This window comes from Periophthalmus magnuspinnatus, chromosome 4 (genome assembly GCF_009829125.3).
Source record: "Periophthalmus magnuspinnatus isolate fPerMag1 chromosome 4, fPerMag1.2.pri, whole genome shotgun sequence".
NCBI classification, from domain to species: domain Eukaryota; kingdom Metazoa; phylum Chordata; class Actinopteri; order Gobiiformes; family Gobiidae; genus Periophthalmus; species Periophthalmus magnuspinnatus.
In genome coordinates, this window is record NC_047129.1 from 29,167,639 (window position 1) to 29,194,986 (window position 27,348).

Genomic DNA, 27,348 nt, shown 5'->3' on the forward strand with positions numbered 1-27,348 from the left:
ACTTTTACTTAAGTAACCAAACTGAGCACATCATCCACCACTGCTAGTCACTTATATACATGATCAGGTTCAACATATGTGCATTTACTTTTTGAGTATTTCCCACAGAAGTACAAAAACAATTGAATAAACGCAACATAAAGAACATTACACAGTGATCACAAGTGTCACTTTCCATTTCCCCCCACCCCCGGCCGCTCTGTGGTTTCACTGCTGCACACGTAAACTCCAGCTCAAACCAGGAGACATTTCTGAGAAGCACATTCACGTGAACCAGGTAAAACTTAGACCTAAAATCAGCTCTGTTCTCACTTTCCACTGGCGCCACTGAACGCAGCCAATGACGCTCCCATTGTCACTACAAGGATTTATAATAGGGCTGCTGCTTTTCTCTGCAGTCAGTGAAGGTAAATTTACAGTTTTTGACTTCCTGAATCTTCTGAGTCAAAGGTGCACTGTGTAACTTTTCACTTTTACACTTGCCTGTCTCCATAGAGATGTCATTGCTTTACCTGGTGTGTTCTGCAGTACGGCATTAAGCTTATCTATAATACATTCAATCAAATTCACTGCAGTTGGTAAAGGTAAATTGATGGTTTTTCATGGTTTTTCACTTCCTTGAATTATTATTTTGAGTTGAAGGTCCCCTATATGTAACTTTTCTCACCTTTTTGTCTCCATGGAGATGTTATTACTTTACCCGGAATGTTACGCAAAATGGTATTAAGCTTATCTGTAATAACACTGTACAATCATTCAAATTAACTACAGTTCATTCATGGTTTTTGACTTTCTAAATCTGTGTTTGGAGTTAATGGAGCACTGTGTAACTTTTCTGGTGGAAGGTACACTTGCCCGTCTCCACAGAAATGTTATTACTTTACCTGGAATGTTCCGCAGTACGGCATTAAGCTTATCTACAACACATTAATTCAAATTCACTGCAGTCGGCAAAGATAAATTATTTCTCTCGACTTCCCAAATCATTCTTTTGAGTAAAAAGGGGCACCTGGAATGTTCCGCAGTATGGCAAAAAGCTGATCGTGCGTTTATGCAAATATAGATTAAAGAAATACCTTGGCATCTACTTCTTGTCTCCATGGAGATACAGTAGATACAGTAAATTTTATTCCACGCAAGGCAATAACATTTCCATAAAGACAAGCAGGTGGTGGAGCATCCATAAGAAAAGTTACACGAGGAAACTTTAAATATATTGTTTAAATGTATGAGGTATTTAAAGCAGTTGTCCATAAAAAGTGTAGACTGAGCCACAACATCTTGGTTTTGCTTATCAGATAAATGTGGTTGGAACAGAAGATGGTATCGCACATAGCATCTGCATTAATAGAAAACACATTTGTTGACATTTATTGTGACTTTTTACTTTTAAGGTGCACTGCTGGTTGGGGTCTGCCACCTGCTTGTCTCCATGACGATGTTATAGTTTTGCCTTTCCACTTTATTGCATTTCACTTACTATTAAATATGCCAGGCCAAATAGAGCCACACAGAGCCTGGACTTTTTTTTTTTTTTTACAGCTAATTTAAAAACCTTTTTATTTAGAAAGGCTTACTGATGTTTTTAGCAATTAGTATTTTAAACTTTTTATTGCAGCACTCTGGGATTTTGTTTAAAGAAGAGTGCATTATAAATAAAATGCATTATTAATAACAAATACATGGAGACAGACATATCGAAGACCCCAACCAGAAAAATCACATGGTGTACCATTAAAAATGCACTTTCAAACCTGAATTTGTGGGTTTCATTGACGTTACTACTTGACCTGATTTGGAGGACTTATGCTGGTACTACATGTAGGTCTGTGGCAGAATGTTCAGCACTTTCCATGGTGACACAGTGCACACGTTCGCAAACTGTTGTTACGACTGACAGGGGGACCAAAGAGAAAGAACTCGGGGAACAGTTTAACAATGTTTATTTTACAGTTTTAAATGTGCGAATGAAGGTAGATTGATCAGAGTAGTTGAGAAGGGGGTTGTTTGTACTAATCCAGGAGTAGATCGTGGGCAGCGGGGTCAGAGACAAGGTGAGCTGGGTAGGAAAGTGTGAGGTTCGTACCGGTCGTGGAGAGCTGGGTCGGAGACAGAGGAGCTGAGCGGGTCCAGGGAGCGGGATCTGACGAGGAGGAAAAAACATCCAACTTAGAAAAGAGTAGCAAATCCAAAAACATGAGACTGAGCCAAGCAAAGCTGTACCACTGTGGATATGCAGATGATCTGGCGCTGAGTGTCAGGTCCTGGCTCCTTTTGTCCTCCCCAGGTGCAGCTTGATTGGTAATTAGTTGGAGGTGTGTATGGGAGGAGCCCGAATCTCCGCCCAGCTCCAGGTTCTGACACAAAAGAGGGGAAAACAGCACAAAATACAAGGGAGACTGGGATCTTGACACAAACACAGCTAAAACGTTTTAAAATCTGTCTGAAAACTGATGAAAAAACACTAAATAGATTTAAACAGGTGTGATCAATACAAGTGTTCATTGTCCTGTTTATATGTTTGATTTTTGACAAAAAGATGAGCGTGACTATCTGAAAAACTGTTGGCTAGCTAGCTTGTGACTAAAGTTATTTGAGGAGGACTTGTTTAACAGCACAAATCAGCTCACCTGTTGCAGTTCAGCTAAATCAGTTGTTTCTGGTCAGATTGTGTTAAAATAAAGCTCAGATTAAAGTCTAACAAAGCCTCAGACAGAGCAGTGCTTACAGTTAGCATCACACCCCCAGGGAATGTTGATGACATCAGCTTTGTCAATATTGTCCCTACAATGCAATGCAATGCAACGTTACACTGGAGAAAAACCCACTCACTTCATTAAAGAATGTACCAACATCATGTCCACCTCAAAGCCACTTCGAAGATAGTGAGGTACAGACTAGTGTCACGATACTAAAAGTTGATTTTTATACTGAAGAATACATTCGATACTCAATACCGATTCCTTTCTCTAGATAACAGAAAGCCGTTATCAGCATTACATCATAGAACTTTCTTTTATGTTAGCATGTGGCCTTATATCTGTAATCCAGGTAGGTTCCACAGTGGTCCATGGGCATTGGTACAGTTGATGCAGCTTAAGATCATTCTAAAGTTATTCATGAAAGGTTCATTTCTGTACCAAGATTGTACACATACATATATATATATATATACACACACACACACGTGGACAAAATTGTTGGTACCTGTCAGTTAATGAAAGAAAAACTTACAATGGTCACAGAAATAAGTTGAATCTGACAAAAGTAATAGTAAATAAAAATTCTATGAAATTTAACCAATGAAAGTCAGACCTTTTCAATCATGCTTCAACAGAATTATTCAAAAACAAAATCATGAAACAGGCCTGGACAAAAATGATGGTACCCTTAACTTAATATTTTGTTGCACAACCTTTTGAGGCAAATACTGCAATCAAATGATTCCTGTAACTGTCAATGAGACTTCTGCACCTCTCAGGTATTTTGGCCCACTCCTCATGAGCAAACTGCTCCAGTTGTCTCAGGTTTGAAGATCCTTCCAAAGATGCTCAATAGGGTTTAGGTCAGGGCTCATAGAAGGCCTCTATAGAATAGTCCAGTGTTTTCCTCTTAGGCTCTTGGGAGTTTTTAGCTGTGTGTTTTGTCCAGTTGTAAGACCCATGACCTGCGAATGAGACCAAGCTTTCTGAAACTGGCCAGCACATTTCTCTCTTGAGATTTCATTGTACCCTGCACAGATTCAAGACACCCTGTGCCAGATGCAGCAAAGCCCCAGAACATAACAGAGCCTCCTCCATGTTTCACAGTAGGGACAGTGTTATTTTCTTGATATGCTTCATTTTTCTGTCTGTGAACATAGAGCTGATATGCCTTGGCAAAAAGTTCAATTTTTGTCTCATCTGTCCATAGGACATTCTCCCAGAAGCTTTGTGGCTTGTCAACTTGTAGTTTGGCAAATTTCAATCTGGCTTTTTAATTTGTTTTCAACAATGGCGTCCTCCTTGGTCGTCTCCCATCAAGTCCACTTTGGCTCAAACAACGACGGATGGTGAGATCTGACACTGATGTTCCTTGAGCTTGAAGTTCACCTTTAATCTCTTTAGAAGTTTTTCTGGTCTCTTTTGTTACCATTCATATTATCCGTCTCTTTGATTTGTTATCAATTTTCCACCTGTGGCTACGTCCAGGGAGGTTGGCTACAGTCCCATGGACCTTAAATTTCTGAATAATATGTGCAACTGTAGTCACAGGAACATCAAGCTGCTTGGAGATGGTCTTATAGCCTTTACCTTTAACATTGTTGTCTATAATTTTCTTTCTAATCTCCTGAAACAACTCTTTCCTTTGCTTCCTCTGGTCCATGTTGAGTGTGGTACATGTCACCAAACAGCACAGTGATGACCTGTAGCCCTATATACAGGCCCACTGAGTGATTATAAGATTGTAGCCACCTGTGATGCTAATTAGTGACACACCTTGGATTAACATGTCTCTTTGGTCACATTCTTTTCATTCTTTTCTAGGGGTACCATCATTTTTGTCCACGCCTGTTTCATGAGTTTATGTTTTTGTTAATAATTCTGTTGAAGCCTGGTTGAAAAACAGTACCAACAGGTGCCAACAATTTTGTCCACGTGTGTATATATATATATATATATATATATATATATATATATATATATGTCTATTGAACCTCCCCCTGAAGTTAATTTCCCCTGAATTTCACTTACTGTTTCTGTTTTGTTGTTGTCGGTTCTGTTTTTGTTGTATTTTTCCCTCAGATTGTGATGGCCCCTCAGCTCCTGAGTGCTTCCGCAGAAACAATAAGGAGTCCAAGTACTTGTGTGAGTGGAGCTCCCCCTACAGAGACCGCATCCACTACATCCACTTCTGGAAAGACAACGATTCATTTCCCTGGTCAGTCTGCATGTTTTAGTCCAATGGTTCATCTGGTCTTCCATAAATTTATTTTAATAGATTCTTTTTTTCAGACAAAGGTTTAATTTGTTTTCATATCTGACTGCTCATTTATGCTCTTCGTCAGAGTGGTCACGTGATGGTGCTTCAATCATCAGACCAGACGTCTGATGATTGAAACAGGTTTTGGAGCTGTCATCCTGCATCACAACAACAGAACGAGCCGAGAAATCACATCTACAAATGCACAAAGCTCCTCCCTCTGCATGTTTCTGCTTTCTGTTTTTGTCTTTAGACAATAGAATGTCATTATCCACATTAATAACAGACATATCAGATGCCTTCTTTCCCCAAGGTTAATCCTGCTAGTGTTAGCAACCAGTTTGATTGACAGCGTTGCTAAGCACCTGCGCCCTACTTAACTGGGCAGGAAGGGGTGTTACCTTCATCAGCCTTTCTTTGGATTAGCTCTTTGGATTGGCTGTCTGTGTAGACCCTCAGTCGTCCAGGTCTGATCCGTAGCAAACAAAGAAGTTAAATCTGTCAACTGGACAAATCTTGTAAGAGTGAAAACGTTTCACTGCTCATCCAAGCTGCTTCTTCAGTTCTGGTCAGAATGCTGGTGGCCACTGCCTTTGAATCTATCTGACGGGATAGGTTTAAAGGCAGTTTAATAGATGGATAGATTTAAAGGCAGTGGCCACCATCATTCTGACCAGAACTGAACAAGCGGCTTGGATGAGCAGCGAAACGTCTTCTCTCCTAGTTGTTGACAGATTTAACTTCTTTGTTTGCTTTGGATTGGCTCTTTGGATTGGCTCTTTGGATTGGCTCTTTGGATTGGCTCTTTGGATTGGCTCTTTGGATTGGCTCTTTGGATTGGCTCTTTGGATTGGCTCTTTGGTTGCTATGATGCTCATGGTCGAAATTCCAAATATGAAATTTGGCTCCAAATTCACCACTATAACTACTAGCCTCAACAAGCTTCATTTAGCTGGAGCCAAACACTATGGGTGATGTCACACTCCCTTAGTTCACTTCTTTATACAGTCTGTGACCAAACACTACTCTCTGATCCACAGCGGGATGCGGTACAAAGAGGAGAGGCCAAACTGGGCAAAGATTCGGGATGAGTGCGTATTGTACACGACTGAAGTGGCCATCTGGGTGCAGGTGTCCAACTGCACGTCCCCTATGACCTGGGTCACGCTACAGGACACAAGTCAGTCTGTTCACTCGTACACATCGTCTCCTAGCATAACTATCATTTTACAGGTTTTTGTGAAAAAAAAAAAAAGACTTTGACAGTTGTTTTTATTTAGCTTTAAAGAGACCATATTACATTTTCCTCGACAGTTAAATATGAGAATCCACAGAACATCATGGTGAGTTGGTTCCTGGGCAACCTGACCCTGCAGTGGAAAGCGCCTGAACAAAACAACGCTGCAGTGGAGATATGGCACCGAGCGAACCCCTCACAAACATGGAACAAGGTAACACAAGCAATCACGAATAGCAGAAATGAATAGAAAATAAAAACTGGAATCGAGTGTCAAAAAACAACTGTTACTAGTAAAATCTTGATAAAAATTGGCAAAATAATCATATACTTTACATGGTTTTCAAAATAATGATATATTAGGATCAGTGATTAACAGTTTAAAACTAAATTCTTAGCGTGTCCTCAAAATGTTGTATAATTATAATGCATCAGTCTTATATTCATGGGTTTCAGACATTCAGACATTCAGACCTTCCTGATTTGAAGGACTTTGTGAGGACCTGTTCCCATTCAAAATTAATAATAATAATAATAATAATATTTTGATTTGAATTGCTTAATTTCCATGATGACGGAGAACAGTTGCAATAGCTTGACACCCATGAATAGCACTTTTCCAGACTGTCAGTCTCAGTCACTTTTTGTGCGTTATACATTCACAATTTAAAACCAAATATCTTTTGAATGGTGAAATGTCCTCATAAGCTCACATATAACAGGATAACAGAAAGCTGAAACACATGAATACAACCTTCGCCTGCCTGTACTTCACCTGCCTGTACTCCACCTGCCTGTTTTTCCCACAGATAAACAAAACAACAGCCGCTCCAAAAGATAACAAATGTATGTACCAGTTTGTTACATTTTCTTTAGCAAGGGGAGGGTGAGGAGGGGTGGGGTTTGGAGGACTAAAGAGGAGAGTGAGGGGTGGGGTCTGGAGGACTAAAGAGGAGAGTGAGGGGTGGGGTCTGGAGGACTAAAGAGGAGAGTGAGGGGTGGGGTCTGGAGGACTAAAGAGGAGAGTGAGGGGTGGGGTCTGGAGGACTAAAGAGGAGAGTGAGGGGTGGGGTCTGGAGGACTAAAGAGGAGAGTGAGGGGTGGTCTCATGACATCAGAGGTGTGTGATTTCACAGGCCTCTTAAAAAGCAGTGGCAGAGTTTAACCATTTCATTTATTTATTTATTTATTAGGACAATACACATTTACATTAAAGAATGCTACAAAAATGCCATCCTCCCTTATTTTTTCCCCAGATGCCCTCACACTGATAAACCTGGGGAAGACTTCAGCCAAACAGCTCCAAATCAGACATAAATCTACCAAAGCCAAGAACCCTCTTTGGAGCAACTGGGCGAAGGTCCTCACTGACTCCATTGGTACACAATTTCCAATATATGTACACTGTTAAAGGTCCTATACTATGCAAACCTGCCTCTTGTGAGCTTTAAAACATGTTAGATCCTTAAAAACATACCTGGAGCTGTGTTGTGTTACATTCACACATGTTTGAGAAATCTTGGTTCATCAGTCTGTCTACATCTGTCAAGCTCAAAATGCTCTTTTCCACCTTGTGATGTCATGAAGTGGCAGTTTTCAAGTTAACAGCTACAATTTACCTTTTGTTCAGTAGAGATGGGAAATTCCAGGGCTGAAATGACCAAATTGTTCTATTGAAGGTGTATGGAGTTTAAAAACACAGTGGAGCACTTCCTGTATTACCTCATGACATCACAAGGTGCAAAAGAGTGTTATGTGTTTGAAAAAAAGAACAAAACACAACTCCAGGTCTGTTTGTGATGAGGAAACAACATTATAACATAGAAAATAGCGTAATATAGGATCTTTTAAACAAATGTTTTATCTGTGGTTAAAATAATGTACGTACATATTTGTTTTTATAATAGAGTTTATCCGAATCTCAAAAAAACGTATGAATGTGACAACAAGAAAAATGGTAGTTCAAAGAAGACAACTCACGCTAAGGTGGAAGGTAAGCAAAGTGATTTCATGCAGCCAGTAAAAACTAATGTATATCTGCCCAAAACATGTCCATACATAGAACATCTTTATCACTATGAGCTGTGCGGCCAAAAGTTAGTTTTGGTTGAATAATCATCTTATTTAGATTATAAGCATTTATATGGGACAGCAGAGAGGAGAAATTAGAGAGTGGGTTAGCTGGGGACTTAGTATTGTGGGTATTTACTGTATATGTAAAAAAGCAGATTAAACCCACAACTTTGTATAATTATTTGTTTTGCATGAACTCCTGTACAGGTATCGTCTTGTGAGTGCATTTTGGGTCAGATACATAGAGATATGTAATAGTTTTCTGAGCTTTTGTCACGTCCTCTTTTTAGTCGACCAAATCAATCTGCAGCGCATGTCTTTGATCAACCAAGAATTTCTTAAGTTGACCACAGCCCTAGAGCAGTCCTGAATGTGCTGCTATGACTGTTGATGGTTCATTTGCCCATAGTATGTTAGCTAAAAATTATTATGCAAAATTTACTCTTGAGAGTTACCTCCTCAAAAACATATGCAGGCTTTTGCTTTGTTTCATTCACACATTATTAGTCTGTCCACATCTCCAAAGAGCAAAATGACCTCTTCCACCATGTGATTTCATAAAGCAGTAGTTTTCAAGTTAACAGCTCCTTTTACATTTAGTTCAGTGGAGATTAGAAATTGTACTACCACATGACATCACAAGGTGGAGAGTTTTCTATTTGAGAGAAGGGCTCAGCCTAAATATGAAGGGTTTGGGTGTTAAACATGTGTGAATGAAACAAAACACAACTTCAGGTCTGTTTGTGATGAGGAAACAACATTATAACATAGTGTAGAACTCATTTCAGAGTACGATACATATCAATATGGAATGAGCGAGGTTGATGGACTTATACAGGCCCCAACCCTCAGCCCAGTTTCTAAGTGTTGAGGGTTCATTAATCATGTGTTCTCCAGCCACTCGTTAATGTGGATGGAGAGGATGTGATCTACCGAGTGGAGACTCAATCGTTCAAAAACTGCTCCTGCCACAAGCAACAATGGAACACCAGCAAAAGCTGCTACAAAATATTTGGATCCTTCTCCGCTGTCAACCTGTCAGTCACAGCGCTGAACACAGCCAGCTCCTCCCCCCCGGCCCTGTTCCACGTGCCCCCCGAAAACCCACCGAACTTAAAAGGTAAGACTCATTTTGGTAACTATACTTTTCTAGCCAGTATACTTAAAAGTGTTTTTGGTGAGTAGACTGTCTCATGTATATAATATTTGCTTTACCTGGAATTGTATTGTACAACCACAGTTTATGTAGAACAAGGCAAAGGTATTTTTCTGACATTATTGGAAGTTGTAGTAACAACTCTCGTGTCCTGTTTGCAATGGTAAACAGATTAACAAACCCCCCAGCTCCACTGCCGTTAGAACTAATTTCCACATCTAAGTGCAATGAGTTTGCAGTGTTCTTTAATGACAAAGTTCAGGGCATTAAAAATGCCATAAATTCCACAACGCAAATAACAACCCTGCACCCACCTAGACACTTGGAGCTGACTCACTTTGCACCTGTAACTGACAAAACTGTCCAAGAGATCGTCACCAGTCTGAGTTCTTCTACATGCTGCCTCAATGTGTTACCCACAAAATTTCTAAAGTCTGTGCTCAACAGTTTGCTGTCACCACTCACTCACATAGTTAATATGTCACTTCAATCTGGAACATTCCCAAGCGCTTTGAAAACTGCGGTTATCAAGCCTCTCCTAAAGAAGGAGCAGTCTTGATGCCACAATATTGAACAATTATCGACTGATCTCAAATCTGCCGTTTTTAGGCAAAGTCCTCGAAAAAGTTGTTTACCAACAACTTATTAACTTCCTCGAAATGAACAACTCCTTTTATGTTTTCCAATCAGATTTTAGATCCCACCACAGCACTGAGACTGCTCTTATCAAGGTGACAAATGACATCCGCCTGAACACTGATGCAGGCAAAGTCTCAATCTTGATCTGAGTCTTCCTGTTAGATCTGAGTGCTGCTTTTGACACTGTGGATCATGGGATTCTCTTACAGAGAGTAGGGGACTGGGTGGGCATCTCTGGTACGGCACTAAACTGGTTCAAGTCCTATTTAGAAAACAGGGAGTACTTTGTTGAAAATGTATATCAGATAAAATGTCCCTGACCTGTGGGGTGCCCCAGGGGTCAATCCTGGGACCCCTGCTGTTCAATCTCTACATGCTGCCTTTAGGCCAGTTAATACGCAGCAATAATGTGTCTTACCACAACTATGCAGATAACACTCAGATCTATGTCTCACCGCAGGTGAATATGGACCAGTGGATTCACTCTGCCACTGCATCCAACAGATCAGTGTGTGGATGTGAAACAACTTTCTTCTGCTAAACTCAGACAAGACTAAAGTCATCATCTTTGGCCCACAGAAACATAGAGAAAGTGTCAGCAGTCACCTCCAGTCTCTCTCTCTAAAACCTTCAAATCAGGCTAGAAATCTAGGGATAACAATGGACTCAGACTTGAACTTTAACAGCCACATCAAATCAATAACATCTGCAGCTTTTTACCACCTAAAAAACATAGCAAAAATCAAAGGTATACTGTCAAATCCAGACTTGGAGAGACTTATCCATGCATTTGTCTCCAGTAGGTTAGACTACTGTAACGTCCTGCTCACTGGCCTCTCCAAACGAGTCTTAACACAGCTGCAGTACATCCAGAACACTGCTGCTCGGGTCCTGACTAGAACCAGGAAGTACGAGCACATAAGTCCTGTGCTCAGGCTCTGCACTGGCTTTCTGTAGCTCAAAGAATAGACTTTAAAGCAGATCTGCTTGTGTATAAGTCTCTCCATGGGCTAGGTCCAAAGTATATCTCCGACATGTTAGTGCCATATGAAACCTGCTGGTGCCCAGAGTCAGGACTAAACATGGGGAATCAGCGTTTAAGTTTTATGCAGCTAAAACCTGCAACAGTCTTCCTGAAGATTTGAGACAGGCCTCTACTTTGACAATGTTTAAATCCAGGCTCAAAACAGTTCTGTTTAGGTGTGCGTATGACTGAAAGGTTTTTATTCTGCACTCTTCTATTTTAATGTTAATTTTATGATGATTATTTATTATTTATGTTTTGATTTGTGTGATTTTAATGTCTTTCTTATTCTGTAAAGCACTTTGAATTACCTTGTGTACGAATTGTGCTATACAAATAAACGTGCCTTGCCTTGCCTATTGTAATTGTAAAGGCACACTATGTAACTTTTCTAGTGGAGGCTACACTGCTTTATTGTCTCTATTGAGATGTTCTAGCTGTACTTGGAATGTTCAGCCATATGGAATTAAACATATCTATAGCCATGGAGACAAGCATGTGACGTGTCCAGGCGAGGTTACAGGTCAGGGGCATAGTCTGTATATAAAGTCTGTATATAAATGGACATGGCTAACCTGCTAGCGTTCCAAATTGGAAGTGATTACGAGCGCACTCCCACCGCCATTGACTCTGGCTCCAATTCACTTTACATTACAAAACTGTTGCCCTTCTCTCTGTAACTGCTGCTGTCAGACTTGTCATTTTGGTCTTAAAATGTTTCTATTAACCCGCTCTACATGATCCTGGATTTTTTTATTTTGCTATTGTGTTTGTAACTCAAGATATGAACATTAATAACAGACAAATCAGGAGCCTTCTTTCCCCGAGGTTGCTCCCACTAGCTTTAGTAACTCCTAGCCTCGATGAACTTCATTTGTCAGGAGCCGAACGCTACGGGTGACGTCACACTGAGGCCCCAGATCTGTGGAGGGGCGATCCTGCACACATTAACAACACATATTTTTCAAGGTATTTTTGAGCCATAAAATGCAAGATAGGTTTAATGCCACATGCTGGAACTTACAGTCAAAGCAACGACCACTCCATGGAGATAAGGATGAGGCATATCCGCACCAGAGAAGTTACATAGAGCACGTTTAATAACAGCTGTTTTCCATGGAGATATATTTATACCATACTGTGGAACATTCCAGGAAAAGCAATAACATCCCTATGGAGACAAGCAAGCGATGGAAAAACATTAGAAAGTGCGTCTTTAATCTTGTTTTTCATTATACAGTGTGTAATGAGACGGCCTTGACTGCAAAAACCAAAAATGTCTGCAGCCAGTGGTATGAACTTCAAGATGGGGTAGTGAAAGAAGACACAGTAATAGTATTACCATTTGATAAAAAGCCTCTTAACAAGTCTGAAGACAAGCAAAGAATACAAAACGGTGAGTCAGATTTTAATGTATGTTTTTTACAGGTCCTATATTACCCAAAATGTATTCTTCTGAGTTTTAAGCCATGTTATAATGTTATTACCTCCTCAAAAACATACCCGGAGTTGCGTTTTATTTCATTCACACCTGTTAGTGACCCTGCATTATTACTCTGTCTACATCTCTAAAGTTCAAAATGCTCTGTTCCACTTTGTGATGTCATGTAGTCGTAGTTTTCATGTCACAACTACCCTGGCCTTTACCTTTAGTTCAGTAGAGATAGGAAATTCCAGTGATAAAAATCATCCAAATTATTCTACACAATGGAAGAATTCCTGTATGACATGACATCACAAGGTGGGACAGAGTGTTTACCATTAAAAGAACTCAGCCTAAATATGTGTGTGAATGAAACAAAACACAACTCCAGGTCTGTTTGTGATGAGGAAACATTATAACATAGATCAGAAAATAGCGTAATACGGGCTCTTTAAATATCCATCCATTTTCTCCCGCTTATCCGGGGCCGGGTTGCGGGGGCAGCAGTCTAAGCAGGGACTCCCAGACTTCCCTCACCCCAGACACGTCCTCCAGCTCCTCCAGTGGGACCCCAAGAGACATAGTCCCTCTAGCGTGTCCTGGCTCTTCCCCAGGGCCTCCTCCCGGTGGGACATGCCCAGAACACCTCCCTAGGGAGGTGTCCAGGAGGCATCCTGAACAGATGCCCGAGCCACCTCAGCTGACTCCTCTGGACATGTAGGAGCAGCAGCTCTACTCCGAGCGTGTGACTGAGCTCCTTTAAATATTTCTTTGGTAAATGTGTGTGTTTTTGTTGCAGAACTGAAAGAATTTCTTCCCTATCTTTATTTTGAGCATGGATGCTATGACAAAATACAGCATACTATGAAAATGTGTGTTTACTACAAGAAAGAAGGAGGTAAGTAACAAAATACAAAATCTTAATTTGTTTAGTCAAAGAAATGGTCAGCTTACAATTTGATGTTGTCTATGAAGGGCCTATATTACACAAAGTTGACTCTTGTGAGCTTGAAGACATTTTATACTGCTGTTATCTCATCAAAAACACACCTGGTAGTTGTTTTGTTTCATTCACACATGTTTCAGTGATCTTTAATTATTAGTCAGTCTACTTCTCCAAAGGTCAAAATGCTCTGTTCCACCTTGTGATGTACACATTTTACCTTTTGTTCAGTAGAGATGGATAATTCCAAAGCTGAAATTAAAGAGAACAACTCAGACTAAATATGCAGGGTTTGTGTGTTAAACATGTGTAAATGAAACAAAACACTGCAGCAGGTATTTTTTTGATGAGGAAAAAATACATGCATTCTTACAGTAAGCGGTCTTACCCCTCCACAGCTCTGACCTGTAACTTGGCCTGATGGCTTGTCTCACAGAAACAATGACCTTTGAACCTGTTTTGTTGAGCAGCGCCTGAGAGCCCTCCTCTGTCCTTCGCCACTTCTACCGAAAACCTAAACTTTCTGTCCTGGAAGCCCATCCCGACAAAAGAGCAGCGTGGATTCATCACACACTACTCCCTGTGCATCCAGACCAGCTCCGAGGAACTGCCCGGTGAGTACAGCAGACACTTCTACCGCTTGTGCATCCGGGTTTAGTGCTGCAATAGAAGACTTTGCTGTAAATGAACATCTATATTCTAACAGTACTGTATCATAAATCGCAATGAACTCTGGGACAGAAATTAGGGGGGATATTACTGTGATATAAGGTAGTATATACCGTCGGCTGTAATGGGAAACAGCAATATCAAGTGACAAGCATATTTAACTGTACTACTGTAATTGCCCCTGTGCATCATGGGAAAGAAACGGCTTTGAAAACAATTGGGAAAATCAGACTGAAATATTTCATAGCTGCCATCTCTGCAGCAGGACTTTTTACCTATAGTTTGAGCCATTTGACACAACAACCTGCCAACAACACGTTTTTTATACGGACACAGCGGTAAATATGTGGAATTTGAAGAGTTTTTGACGCCCCCCTCCCCCTCATCACTGGACCACAGACAGCAGCCTCTATGGGTAAGTTTCTTAAATTGTTCAGCTCAAATATTATAGTTAAGCCAATATATTCATTTGTTGGTTTCATTTAAATATGGCGTTCTGTTGTTTAGGCCTTTTTATATTTTATTCCCTTGCGAATGCTGTATCCAGAGTTATGCTGTCAGCTACTATCTATTTTATATCACTTTAGTGAACAAATACATGTATTGGCTAATGTATATCGACGGGCCAGTGTGTATGTGTCCCTCCTCCCCTCTGCTCTGGAGCAGGGGGAGCAGGCTCAGGGCTTCCTTTTAGCCATGAGCTAAAGGAAAGCTAACTTTCTGTCGGTTCTTTTTTCAGGTTGGGATACACACCCTGATGGAGTTTGAGCTGGTAAGAACATGTTTATAATGTGCACACTAGTAATAACTCTATTGTTACGACAGTATTATTTCATTAAGAGTTGTCAGTCTAATTGTGCTGTTCTTCAGGATGCATGGGGGTGAGTGATCTCAGACTCTTAAACCAGACCCTGTTTGAGTGAAGCACAGTGTGTTTCTTGCATAAGCCCATTCTCAGCCTGATGCTGCGCACTCTACATAGTTCAGAGGTAGGAGTTTCACCCCACACTTTAAAGTGGCTGATATTTGAATGTCAAGCAACTTATTGCATACAGGGGCGGAGCCAGGATATTATTATTATATATATATTTTTTTTTTACAGGGGAGATCAGCAAAAGCCAGTTAATTTCCACAAAAATAAAGATTGCCTGAGCAATAATATACAGCAAAGACAAAGACACGTCACATTATCTGTAGTAGTATAATTATCTAAATTAACAAATAAACATGAATAATATTAAATGGCTGTGCCTCTTACAGTTTAGGTTTTCTGAGAATTTCTGAATAAAAATGGAGGCAGAAACACTATGTTAGTACATGGAATAAAAATGTGGAAAAAACTGAATCACAGCTCAGTGATATAATTAAATAAAATACATCAATTGTCTCTAACTCTGGGTCAAACCAAATAGTCTCTGTAGTGTCCAATTTGTATTTCTATATGATTTCATGGGTACAAACAGCAAAGTATGTCACAGAGGAAGCAACAGTGGAGATGTGAAACACGGTGGTTATACCACCGTTTAGAACACAGCAAAAATAAAGCGAGTCATTTTGAAAAAAGAGCTTTTACATAACTGACTGCAGCTGGTGTATTCTGTGGTTTCTATGATGCTTAGAACAAACAACAACAAACTTGGCCCTTTTGCAGTCTATGCTCAGTCTGGTCTACTTCCTGGCCCATAGATGTACAGTCTACGGCAGGGGTCACCAGCCCTTTTTTAACCTGAGAGCTACTTTATGGGCACTGAGTCATACGAAGGGCTACCAGTTTGAGACGCTCAAATTTTCTCAGTTTGTCTTTAGTTATACATTATTAATAATGATAAATGATAATCATCTATGTGAACACACTGATCATGTTACAAGACACTGATCACATTAATGATTTTTCAAAATAATTATCAACAATGAGCAAGGAGGGAAACAGATACCAGTATTCAGCACTTTAACTTTACTAATCTTAGTAATTGTTAAATTTCCAGATGACACTTACATCACTACATCTCATAGGAAAAGTGTCCCATTTTCACTATCCATTGACAAACCTTTTTAACAAAACAAATAATATACATTGCACCATGTGTCATAAAGTTATCAATTATATATTGTTAAAGAAAAATAAGCTTACATATTTTTTAATAAATCTCGGTTGCGTTGTGTGACTTTTTCACCGGTGTCGTGAAAAAAGCCTGTTGTTTACCCAAAGCTGCATTTAGCTCTGGGCTTGTTCTGCCCATAGTGCGCGTGCGTCCCCGTGGGTAGTTAGTGTGGAGCTTTGTGAGACGCAGTGTTGTGTCCCTCCACATTGTGCCGCTTTGCCGTCACCACAGTCGCTCCGCAGATGAGATACGCGCAGATTTCTTTTACAATCTTAAATCATTGTGAAAGTGATCTATTTATTTTCTACCATGTTTTGGAGTAAGAAACTGCTTTCAGTGCATCCTCACAGCGCTCGCGAGTGGAGCACTGGTTTTGTCACGTGCACAATACTGACCTTTGAAGTGAGTAGGTCAAAGTTCACCTTAACTTATCTAAACTTCACGTGTAATGAACATATGTTTAAGATATTGTCATTCTTAAATCTATATAAATGCAAGGGTGATTAAAAAAAAATATAGCAACAGAATAAAATTAAATTTTATTCTGGGTCTGCGGGCGACATGGCGCCCGCGGGCACAGGGTTGGTGACCCCTGGTCTATGGTATGGCCAGTTTTAACCCCTCTATGAATAGTAATTTTAAAAAACATAAATGTACAATCTTCTCAACTGACAGATTGTTTTGTTTCATTATTTATTTAATCTTTGTTAGATTTGTTTTAGTTTGATTCTGAAGTTAATATTCCCAGTGCATGGGATTTCTCCTAAGAGTAAAACAGCCCTGTGATTGGCCACATGAGGAGCTGTGTGTGTTTGATTTAATTGGTCAATAACCGACATACTGTCGTATCTCGTAGAACTTACCTACAGAGCAGAGTTGAACAGTTGGATATTTTTACTGTGGATTGCATTTGTGGAAGAAACACAGGGCCTCGATAAACGAGAAGAGAACAACTCTACGGCACAAGGGAAGCCAGGCTCATTCTAGGGGGCGCTGTGCCCCCCAGGCCACCACGTAACTATGTCACTGATTGCATGCATATTTTATTTGTTTATAATAGTATTCAAATAATTTGCCTTATTATTTTCTTGTTCTGTCTGTTTTAGATGCATCAGTAGAAGCAGAATCATCGATTAGACTTCATCTGTGGAAATCCAAAGATATAATTCCACATTATCTGTAAGATAACTGACTGATGACTAATGACACCTGTTGTTTTAATAAAAGGTTTTTGGCTTGAAATTTCTGGTTCTGTGCATTATTGTTTTTTAATGGGAGATGGTTTTACATTATAATAAAAAAGGTATTTGAACAGTAAATTTATACAGTAAAAGTAAAATACAGTAAATTACCAAGGTATCTTGTTATAAATGTATATAAAATCTGTTTATATGAGTGTATATATAAAGACTTAACGTCTGTAGCTGTAGATATCTATACGGTAAAGTTCTGTCTTTGTAGCAACAAAGACAGTATTTGTCTGTAATTTAGAGTCAATATACACTCTCCCCCTTTTTACAGTGGTTCAGTCCCAGTTATGTAACTTTTTATCCAAAAATAGAAAGCTTGTTTTTGTTTTATTTAGGTAGCTTTTAATACATTGAAAACTTAGCAAAACTTGTCCATCTCCACAAACCTGACTCTTACTTGGCCTGGAGGAGGGCCTCTTTCTGCTTGTTTCCATGGAAATGTTGTTCCATACATCCATCCATCTTCCGCTAATCCCAGACGGATTTGCGGAGGCAGCAATCTCCACACACACTTCCTCTAGTGGGGGGATCCTGCGGGGTTCCCAGGCCAGCTGAGAAACATAGACCCTCCAGTGTGTCCTGGGTCTTTCCCGAGACCTCCTCTCGGTGGGACATGCCCAGAACAGCTTCCCAGAGAGGCAGCCATGAGGCATCCTGAACAGATGCACGAGTCACCTCAGCCGACTCTTCTCTACGTGTAGGAGCAGTGGCTCTACTCCGAGCTCCTTGCGTGTGACTAAGCTCCTCACCCTATTTAACGGAGCGTCCAGCCACCCTGCAGAGGAAACTCATTTAAACCTCTTCCTTCCATACATACATACATACTGTGCCTTTGATGAATTCGAAGAAAAAAAAAATTGAAGGAATCAGCTTAGGTATTTTTAATCAGGTCAGTCAATCAAATCAAAATTTACAGCCAATAACACTAACAGCATGTTTCACAGACTTTAGAGGAATACATCTTTTTGTGTTAATAACAATCTCACCAGCTTAAAAACAATTATTTGAAATCTAAAACGTCCCATATTAAACTAAGACTAAATGTGCAAATGTAATGATGATTTCTATTAAAACAGTTACAACAAAAGGTGTCAACTCTGAGCTAAACACAAAATATCAGATTACACTATGTTAAAATAGAGAGTTTAGTATATTTCAGTGGCTCCACAAAGACTAGCTGATTGCACTGCTTTCATCTAATAGGATCCAAATAAATAAACGTCAATGGCAACTTTTCTAGTGTTTATTTTGAGGAAATCAATATTGAAAGTAATTTTTTAAAAGCCATCAGATTCCCACAGATTTACACAGTCCTGTTTTCTCTCCTCAGACTGCAAAAATATCTCATCCTCCTTGAGAAACTACACTCTGAAGGATCTGAGCCCTGGCACCAAATATGACATCAGCCTATCGGGCTTCACCATAGAGGGGGAGGGGCCTAAAGCCAGAGTCACCATCAACACGCCTCCTGAGAAACCCTACAACGGTAAAACAGGACCCGTGACATCACATTGTACGATCCCCGTGGTCTAAAACTGAGGGGGATAAGCCAGAATTCTATGGTGGAATTTGGTTTTTAAATGTTAAATATAGAGCTATTTTCTGATCTATGATGTAATGTTGTTTTCTTATCACAAACATACCTGGACAGACTAATAATGGATTACTCAAACATGTATAAATTAAACAAAACACAACTCCAGGTCTGTTTTTGAAGAGGTAACAGCATTATAACATGGCTTAAAGCTCACAAGAATCCATTTTGTGTAATATAGGACCTTTAACATTTCTGCCAGTTGAAAGAGTTTTAAGCCATAAGATTAATATGACAAGTTTGTGGGGTCTAACAAATAATGTTTTATTAGTGTTATATAAGCCCTCGCTCTCCAATCTTAAATTATGACATCAACTAACTTATAGATACTTTGCAGTGACATTGTGCCGGGGTGTTCTGCATGTATTTCTATGGCGAAATGTTCATGCGTTACCAGGAAGATACATTGGATATGTTCGCAAAAATGTGTTGATGAGCTTTTATATTTTCTGAAAACTCAATAAAAAATACAAAATGGATTCAAATACATTTTCAGGAGCCCGAGATCAATACGAGCGTTCATGGTTCTGTTTAGTTGTTTGATTTTCGACTAAAAAGGTGAAAGCGACTGAGTGAAAAAACGTTGGCTAATGCTAGCTAACTTGTGACTGTGATGTTATTTGTTTAACAGCACAAATCAGCTCACCTGTTGTAGTTCCAACTAAGTCAGCTCTTTTTGGTCAGTGTTATAATAAAACTCAGATTGAAGTCGAACTCCAGTAACAGAGCTTCAGACAGGGCAGTGCCTACAGTTAGCGTCAGCTGCAAAATATGAATTCCATCATTTGATAAGGTTGAATAACTGACTGATAACTTCCCTTCTGTTTGCGTGTGTCTGCAGTGGGGCTCAGTTTCATGTTGCTGGTCATTTTCTTTATGTTGTCAACATCCTGCACTTTCATTTTCACAAGGTAAGTGAGAACCGGAGCACAACACGTCAGATACCCAAACATAGCCCTCTGCACCACCATTTCAGAGCTGTTCAAATAAAAGCAAAGGGGTGAGAGTTCATTTCTCTTTTGAAGTACGATTTATTACTACATAAATATTACTTTAAATGACAAACTAACATCTGACAAATTAACTTAAAGCAGAAGAACCCCACAAAATACTTTTATGAATGTCAATATTGTTAAAAAGCATGAGCTGGAATAAAGAAATAGAACAGTTAAACACTTAAGCACTTAATAGGTGTTATCAAGTCATCTGTCTCTTTGTGTCAGTCTTTCTCTCTATCTTTCTATTTATCTCTCTGTAGTAGCATAAGTAGTAGTAGATTATCACTTGAACCTCTGCCATGACGTTGACACATGTTTGAGCACATCACTGCAGATCAAGACACATATTCACTTTTGTCATTACTGGCTTCTTCTAGTAACCAAAGAGTTACATTGTGATACTATACTAGGACTAAAAGGGGGTTCATTCGCTGTTGACACATTGTTTTACTGTCGTGTTTAAGGATAAAAAACAAGGTCTTTCCTCCTGTCCCAACTCCAGTGATCCCCGGGTTCCCAACGGTCCCAGCTGAGGTCCAGGTGAGAACTCTTCTCTCGTTTATAAGATACTTTTTTTTTTTCTAAATTTTTGGGGTCTGAAATACTTCCAAACCACATTTGCATTGGTATTTGACAGTTACATAAACTTTCTCTTTCAATTTCCTTTTGAACACTGTCCTCACCTCAGTAGGTACTAATTTACAACCAAGTTAGAGACATGGCTATAGGCTCGGTGCAGAGTAGCACCCGGCAACCTCACTGTTAGCGCCTCTACTTCCTGTCTAATTTTATCTGAGGTTTTTGCAGAGTGATGCTAAAGTAAATAAATATTTAAAGATCAGACAGTGGACAGGGAGCTGTGTGTGGATGTCACTGACAACATGTTAAAAACTACAGAAATAAAACGAATACTTCAGCTGAATACACTTCTGTGTTTAGAAAGAGATGTTTGTGTCGCAATGCTAATATTGAGACATAATTATTAAAGCAACGTCACAAGCTGAAGTATTCTACATATAAAAAACAATAAGGTAGTCTTTATTTGAATTTTAATAGGTTGTTTATTTTATACTTTATGCTTTTAATAAAAGTTAGTATAAACTTAGAGACACAGCGAGCTAGCTAGCGTGCTGCTGTGCACAGAGCCAATTGTCAACATGAAGCAGATTTGTGGCACAAATAAAAGGGGATATTACACTTGTGGTATTAATTGCTATTGCATAACACATTTTCATCACCATGTTACCTTTTATTGTTTTGAAAAAGTTATATTTTACAAAAACAGTGTATTAGCATGTTCATTTTTGCCGCTGTGAGTCCCCCCTGCTCTAGATGCTAAGTCACTTCTCCTTCAGAGCGCAGTCACATTATAATCAGCATGCATTTCACTAATGAAACTACTGCACGTATCAGGTTTGTCAGGTTATAGTGTATTTGTCCATTCTTTTGTATATTTATGGAGAATTGTCATGTGGGAGCATGAGTGACATAGGCTTGTGGGCTGAGCATTGGACAGAATCGCACAGCTAACTATAAACAGGATTCGAATTGGGCCCATGAGAGATCCCTAGATTACTCAAACATGCATGGCTGACATCTGTGTAATCCAGGGGTGGGCAAACTTTTTGACCCAAGGGCCACAATGGGTTCTAAAATTCGACAGGGGGCTGGATATATGTATGTGTTTCTGCATATGTGTGTGTGTGTATGTATATATATATATATATATATATATATATATATATATATATATATATATATATATATATATATATATATATAATGGCCTGTAACATGTAGCAACGCATGAATATGCAAGGCTCATAGTATAAATTGTTTATTGATTTAATTTATTATTAATTCAATTAATGCATTTCGAAAAACAAACAGAAAAACTCTGTGGGAACAGTTCGGTTTCAGTGGGAACAGTGTTTCAATGGCAGCAGTGTTGTTGATCTCTTTGTGTTGCCAGTTCATCAAAGTCTGCAGTAAGTTTTGTTATGGCAATTCTCAAGATAGATCCGAGGTGTTGGTCAGTTAACCTGGATCTGTGAGGGGTTTTGTTGATGTTCATGATGCTGAATGTCTGGTCACATACGTAGGTAGAACCAAACAAAGCCAGCATCTTCTGTGCCGTCTTCTGGAGGTTTGGAAACGTGGCTTTAAGTGAAGCATAAAAGTTATTCAGTTTAAGTGAGCTCAACTTCTCCTTTAAGACGGAGTCAGACTGAAGATCGATCAGTTCCAATTGCACTTCTGCGGGTGCGGTTTCAGGGCCTTGTGACGGGACAGGACACCAGCTGAAGTGACTTTTCAATGTTTTCAAACTCAAAGAAGTGACGTCTGAATTCTCCGTGCAGGTCGTGCAGTAACTTGCAGTATTTGTGTTTCGCGTCGCATCCTTCTGCGTGTCTGGAGAATAAAGTTAGCTTTGATTTGAAAGCTGTAGCATGTTTGTACATATCGTGCACAAACTGAGCTTTCCCCTGTAGTTTCACTTTCAGCTCATTGTGAAAATATGTCCATGGAAAATGCAAAATCACAAAACCAGTTCTTGTTTAGCTCAGGAAATTTGTCAGTTTTCCCCACCAACTCCAAAAATATGCCAATCTGCTCTTCAGGTCCCACACTCGTTGAAGCACTTAGCCCAAACTCAACCAGCGGACACGAGAGTGGTACAGCAACTCCTCATGATCCGCATCAGTTTTCTCTAGCAACCTGATGAACTGACGATGCTGAAGCCCCCGTGCGCATATTAAGTTGACACGTTTTATGACTGGATTTACGACATGATTAAGCTGCAATATAGACTTGCAAAGTGATTCCTGATGGATGATGCAGTGAAGGAAAGTAACATCCTGCTCAGGGTTTTCCTCTTTCACTTTATCCTGGATTCTTTTCAGCAGCCCAAAGTTTTTCCAGTTAAATTTGGTGATCCATCCGTCGTGACATTGGCAAGTTTCCTCCAAGGTAGTTTATGTTTCTCGATGGCAGCAGACACCGAGTTATATACAGTAGATATAAAAAGTCTACACACCCCAGTTCAAATGCCAGGTTTTTGTTGTGTAAATAATGACAGCAAGACAACTTTTTCCGCCTTAAATGTGACCTATAACCTGTACAATGCAATTGAAAAACAAACTGAAAACTTTAAAGGGGAAAAATATAAAATAAAAAACTTAAAATAACCTGGTTGCATAAACATGTACACCCTTAAACTAATACTTTGTTGCAGCACCTTAGGCTCCTACCAAAAAAAGACTGCTGTAATAAAAGCCAATCAGTGTGGTACATCTTGATGTGGCAATATTTGCCCACTCTTCTTTCCAAAACCACTCCAAATCTGACAGATTGCGAAGGCATCTCCTGTGCACAACCCTCTTTAGATCACCCCACAGGTGTTCGATGGGATTCAGGTCTGGACTCTGGCTGGGCCATTCCAAAACCTCAGTCTTATCTAAATCAACAAAAAAATGGGAATGTGTGCTTTGGGTCATAGAAAGCTGAAGATGAAGAGGAACTTTATCTTTCAGCACGACAAACAGAAGGCCAAAGGTTTTGTGCCAACACTGACTGGTAATTGGAACTGTTCATAATTCCCTCCACCCTGAAGTGTTGCTGTCGGCCTCTTGGCAGCCTCCCAGACTAGTTTTCTTCTCGTCTTATCAACTTTGGACGGACATCCTGTTTTTGGTAATGTCACTGTTATGCCATATTTTCTCCACTTGATGATGACTGTCTGCACTCTGTTACATGGTATATTTAATTCCTTGGAAATTCTTTTGTGACTGATATCTTTGAATGATGAGATCCCTCTGATGCTTTGGAAGCTCTCTGCGGACCATGGCTTGTGGTGGAAGATTTGGCTACAAAAATGTCAGGAAAAGCCTACTAGAACAGCTGAGCTTTATTTGGGGTTGATCAGAGGCACTTTAATTGGTGACAGGTGTGTGCTGACTCCAGTTTAACATGATTTTGAATGGAAGCGGTTAAATCTGACCACAGCCACATCCCCAGTTATAAAAGGGTGTGCACATTTATGCAACCACATTATCTCAGTTGTTTATTTTTACTTCACCTCCCTGAAAGATTTCTGTTTGTTTTTCAATTGCATTGTACAGGTTATAGGTCACATGAAAAGTGGAAAAAGGTGTGAAATTATTTATCTTGATGTCATTTTTTTACATGACAAAAACCTGGCATTTGAACAGGGGTGTGTAGACTTTTTATATTCACTGTAAATCCCCTCCCCGAGTTGTTCCCTTCAGGTACTCCACACTCAAATCTCCTGTTATCTCAAAACTATCATTAATCTCTCTGATGAAAATTAGGAGCTGAGCAGTGTCTTTTAAATTGTTGCTTTCATCCAGTGCTAGTGAATATAACTTGAAGGATTCATCTTTTTTCTTTAATTGGCTGGCTATATCTTCGTCAGTCACTTCCACATGGCGGGTCACAGTTCTGTGTGCTCGCGTAGTTGTCGTGCTTCGTAGCAAAGTGACGTTATACTCTATGAAAACTGCTACAGTTTCTTGGCATATTAAACATCCAGCATTTGTTCAGATTTCAGTAAAAAAATGTTTTGTTGTAAACACTCGGCACTCACTGTCAACTTTTCTTTTTTTTTGATAAGCTAATTTTTGCTGATAGGGCTGATAAGAGAATAAGAGTAATAAACGCGAACAAGGCTGATGTAGCTAAAGTGGGGAAACCGTTGGCATTCCAGGGGAAAGGTAAATTGAACAAGGTTCACCCTATTTTAATATAATTTGGACACATTCTGCGTGCCGGATTAATAAGCCCAAAGGGCCATATGTGGCCCCCGGGCCGTAGTTCGCCCACCCCTGGTGTGATCCCTCAGTCGTCCAGGTGTGATCCATAGTAAAAGCCAAAAGTAAAATCTATCAACTGGACAAAGAAGGAGTGAAGACGTTTGGCTGCTCATCCAAGCCGCTTCTTCAGTTCTGGTCAGATTGCTGGTGGACACTGCCTTGTATCTGTCTGAAGGGAGGGGCTAAAGTGGGCGGGATGAAATAAGGTCAATAATACGATATAAAGCTCGAAAAAGTCTATTTTACATAATACCCTCTTTTTAAAGAAGACATGTTATACTTTTGCCTGCTACATAAAAGTTGTGTGGACTCAAACAGATCAGATGGATTTTCATGAGAACTCAAATCTTGTGACAATTAGATGTACTTACTACAGCAGCAGTGACTTAACAAACCCTGCATTATCCCAGGACCTGCTGGAGAGGAAGGAGGAGGTGGACAAAGTGATCTTGGTCCAGCATCACCCGGAGTGCTACCCCCTAAAGGACACAGAGAGGAGCTGCACTCTGGATGGGATAAGGGTCACAGGCTCCTCACACCTGGAGGGAGAAGAAGATGAGGAAGAGAACAGGAGTTCACAAATAGAAAGTGAGAATAATGAACAAACACCAAAAGACCCCGCAGAAGAAGAGCTGACTGATCCAGACCAAATTCAGAATGAGATCGCTCTGCTCGTTTACAGAAACGGACTGGTGTTTGATGTGAACGTAGACTCAGTTAATGCAGAGTCCTCAATGTAGCATCAAAATGTAGCTTCACCTGGTTTTAAAGGCGGTCTGTTGTTCTTCTATGGGGTTTTAACTGCTGCACATTGTATCAGGTTTGTGAAGCTGTAGTGTACTGTTTTGTATCAGGTTTTTGTATATTTATGGAGAACTGTCATGTGGGAGCTTGTGGGCGGAGCATTGTACAGAATCTTACAGCCAACCGCAAGTAGGGTTTGAACAGGGTCCGGGAGAGATCGCTAAAATACTCTGTCTGTTTTTGATGAAGAAACAACATTACAACATGTTATAAAAGCCCCTCCCCTCATTTGTGAACAGTTTGTGTGATTAGACCTAATTTCAGTTTCACAAAAATACACTGTTTTTTACATTTTAAAAGAAAAAAAAAAAGATTAAATACTTTGTCAGAATATGAGACTTACATTTTGAAATCATCTCACAAACCCCACTTTTCTTTATGGCAGGTCTATTTGATATTTATTAAATTACATGTGTTTTTATTTCTCATAAATATCTTTCTGTGAGCCACCTCTCTGCAGATCTGACACGTAACTCGGCCTAGTGAGGTGATGTCAGGTGCTTGTGTCCATGGAGACTGATACTGTTTAATGTTTGTTTAATTCCATTCTCTAGAACATTATAGGAAAAGCACTAACACCTCCATGGAGACCAGCAGCAAAAAACAAGTTACATAACGCACCTTTTAATGCATTGGATGAAGTGTAAACGAATAGAAATTGTTACATCGCTTTTAGTAACGATAGTAACGATAGTCAGAACATTTAGGTGATACATTATATTATATATGTAGATGTAAAGGGCCTGTATTACGTTGTTTTTGTTATAATGTTTCCTCATCAATAACAGCCCCTGAGTTGTTTTATTCACACGTGTAACACACAAACCCTGCGTGTTTAGGCTCAGTTCTTCTCTCAAACTGAAACACTCTGTTCCACCTTGTGATGATGTCAGGTGCTAATACAGGAAGTGCTCCACTGTGTTTTTAAACTCCACACACCTTCACTAGAATCTTTGGATGATTTCAGCCCTGCGCATCTCTACAGAACTAAAGGTAAAACGTAGCTGTTAACTTGAAAATTACCACTACATGACATCACAAAGTGGAACAGAGCATTTTGAGCTTTGGAGTTTTTTTGTCTTTTTTTTGAGACGGTGATTATAATAAACACTGTACAGTTGACACAAGTGCAATGGTAAACAACTACACGTGCTACTATGAATCGATGTAGGGCACTAAATAAAATGATTTCATAAGAAAACTGCACGGGTTGTACTGCTGGACTCTTCTTGCAAAATAACCAGTTTTTTGTTTCCATTTCAGTTCTAGTGCGGCTAGTTTTTAGATGTAAACAATCATGAGAGCTTGTATTAAAAGTTCCTGCACCAAAGTTCAACAAGTAGGTGAGATATTCAGGGAGTCTATCAAGTAGTCCCTAAATAAATAAACTTTATACAGTGTTTTTCTCTTCTGACACATAACAATGGCCAACCTACTTTTTCGTGGAGTGAACAGTGATGGATTTTAAATGTATTAACTGTTATGAAACAAAGGCCTGAGTGAAAGAGTGGATCTGAAGGTTTCTGAATGTGTGTTATATCTCCATAATCTATGAACATAATACATGCACATAACACATAATATCAGTTTTTTTATATTGGTTTGGACCGTAGGAAACATACTATAATGGATATGGGGACAT

The 27,348-nt window shown here is 39.6% G+C and overlaps 1 protein-coding gene across 1 annotated transcript; it reads left to right on the plus strand.

Moving 5' to 3' along the window:
- The first annotated feature begins 273 nt into the window (after positions 1-273).
- On the plus strand, positions 274-26,741 carry il12rb1 (interleukin 12 receptor subunit beta 1). The gene is made up of 15 exons (XM_055221453.1): positions 274-407; positions 4,785-4,920; positions 6,003-6,142; positions 6,277-6,413; positions 7,009-7,045; positions 7,456-7,578; positions 8,107-8,192; positions 9,170-9,392; positions 12,332-12,487; positions 13,314-13,412; positions 13,928-14,071; positions 18,809-18,964; positions 19,914-19,983; positions 20,535-20,610; positions 25,313-26,741. Exons 1-15 carry the CDS (start codon positions 341-343, stop codon positions 25,640-25,642), a joined length of 1,980 nt encoding a protein of 659 aa, XP_055077428.1. The 5' UTR covers positions 274-340; the 3' UTR covers positions 25,643-26,741.
- The last annotated feature ends 607 nt before the right edge of the window (positions 26,742-27,348 follow it).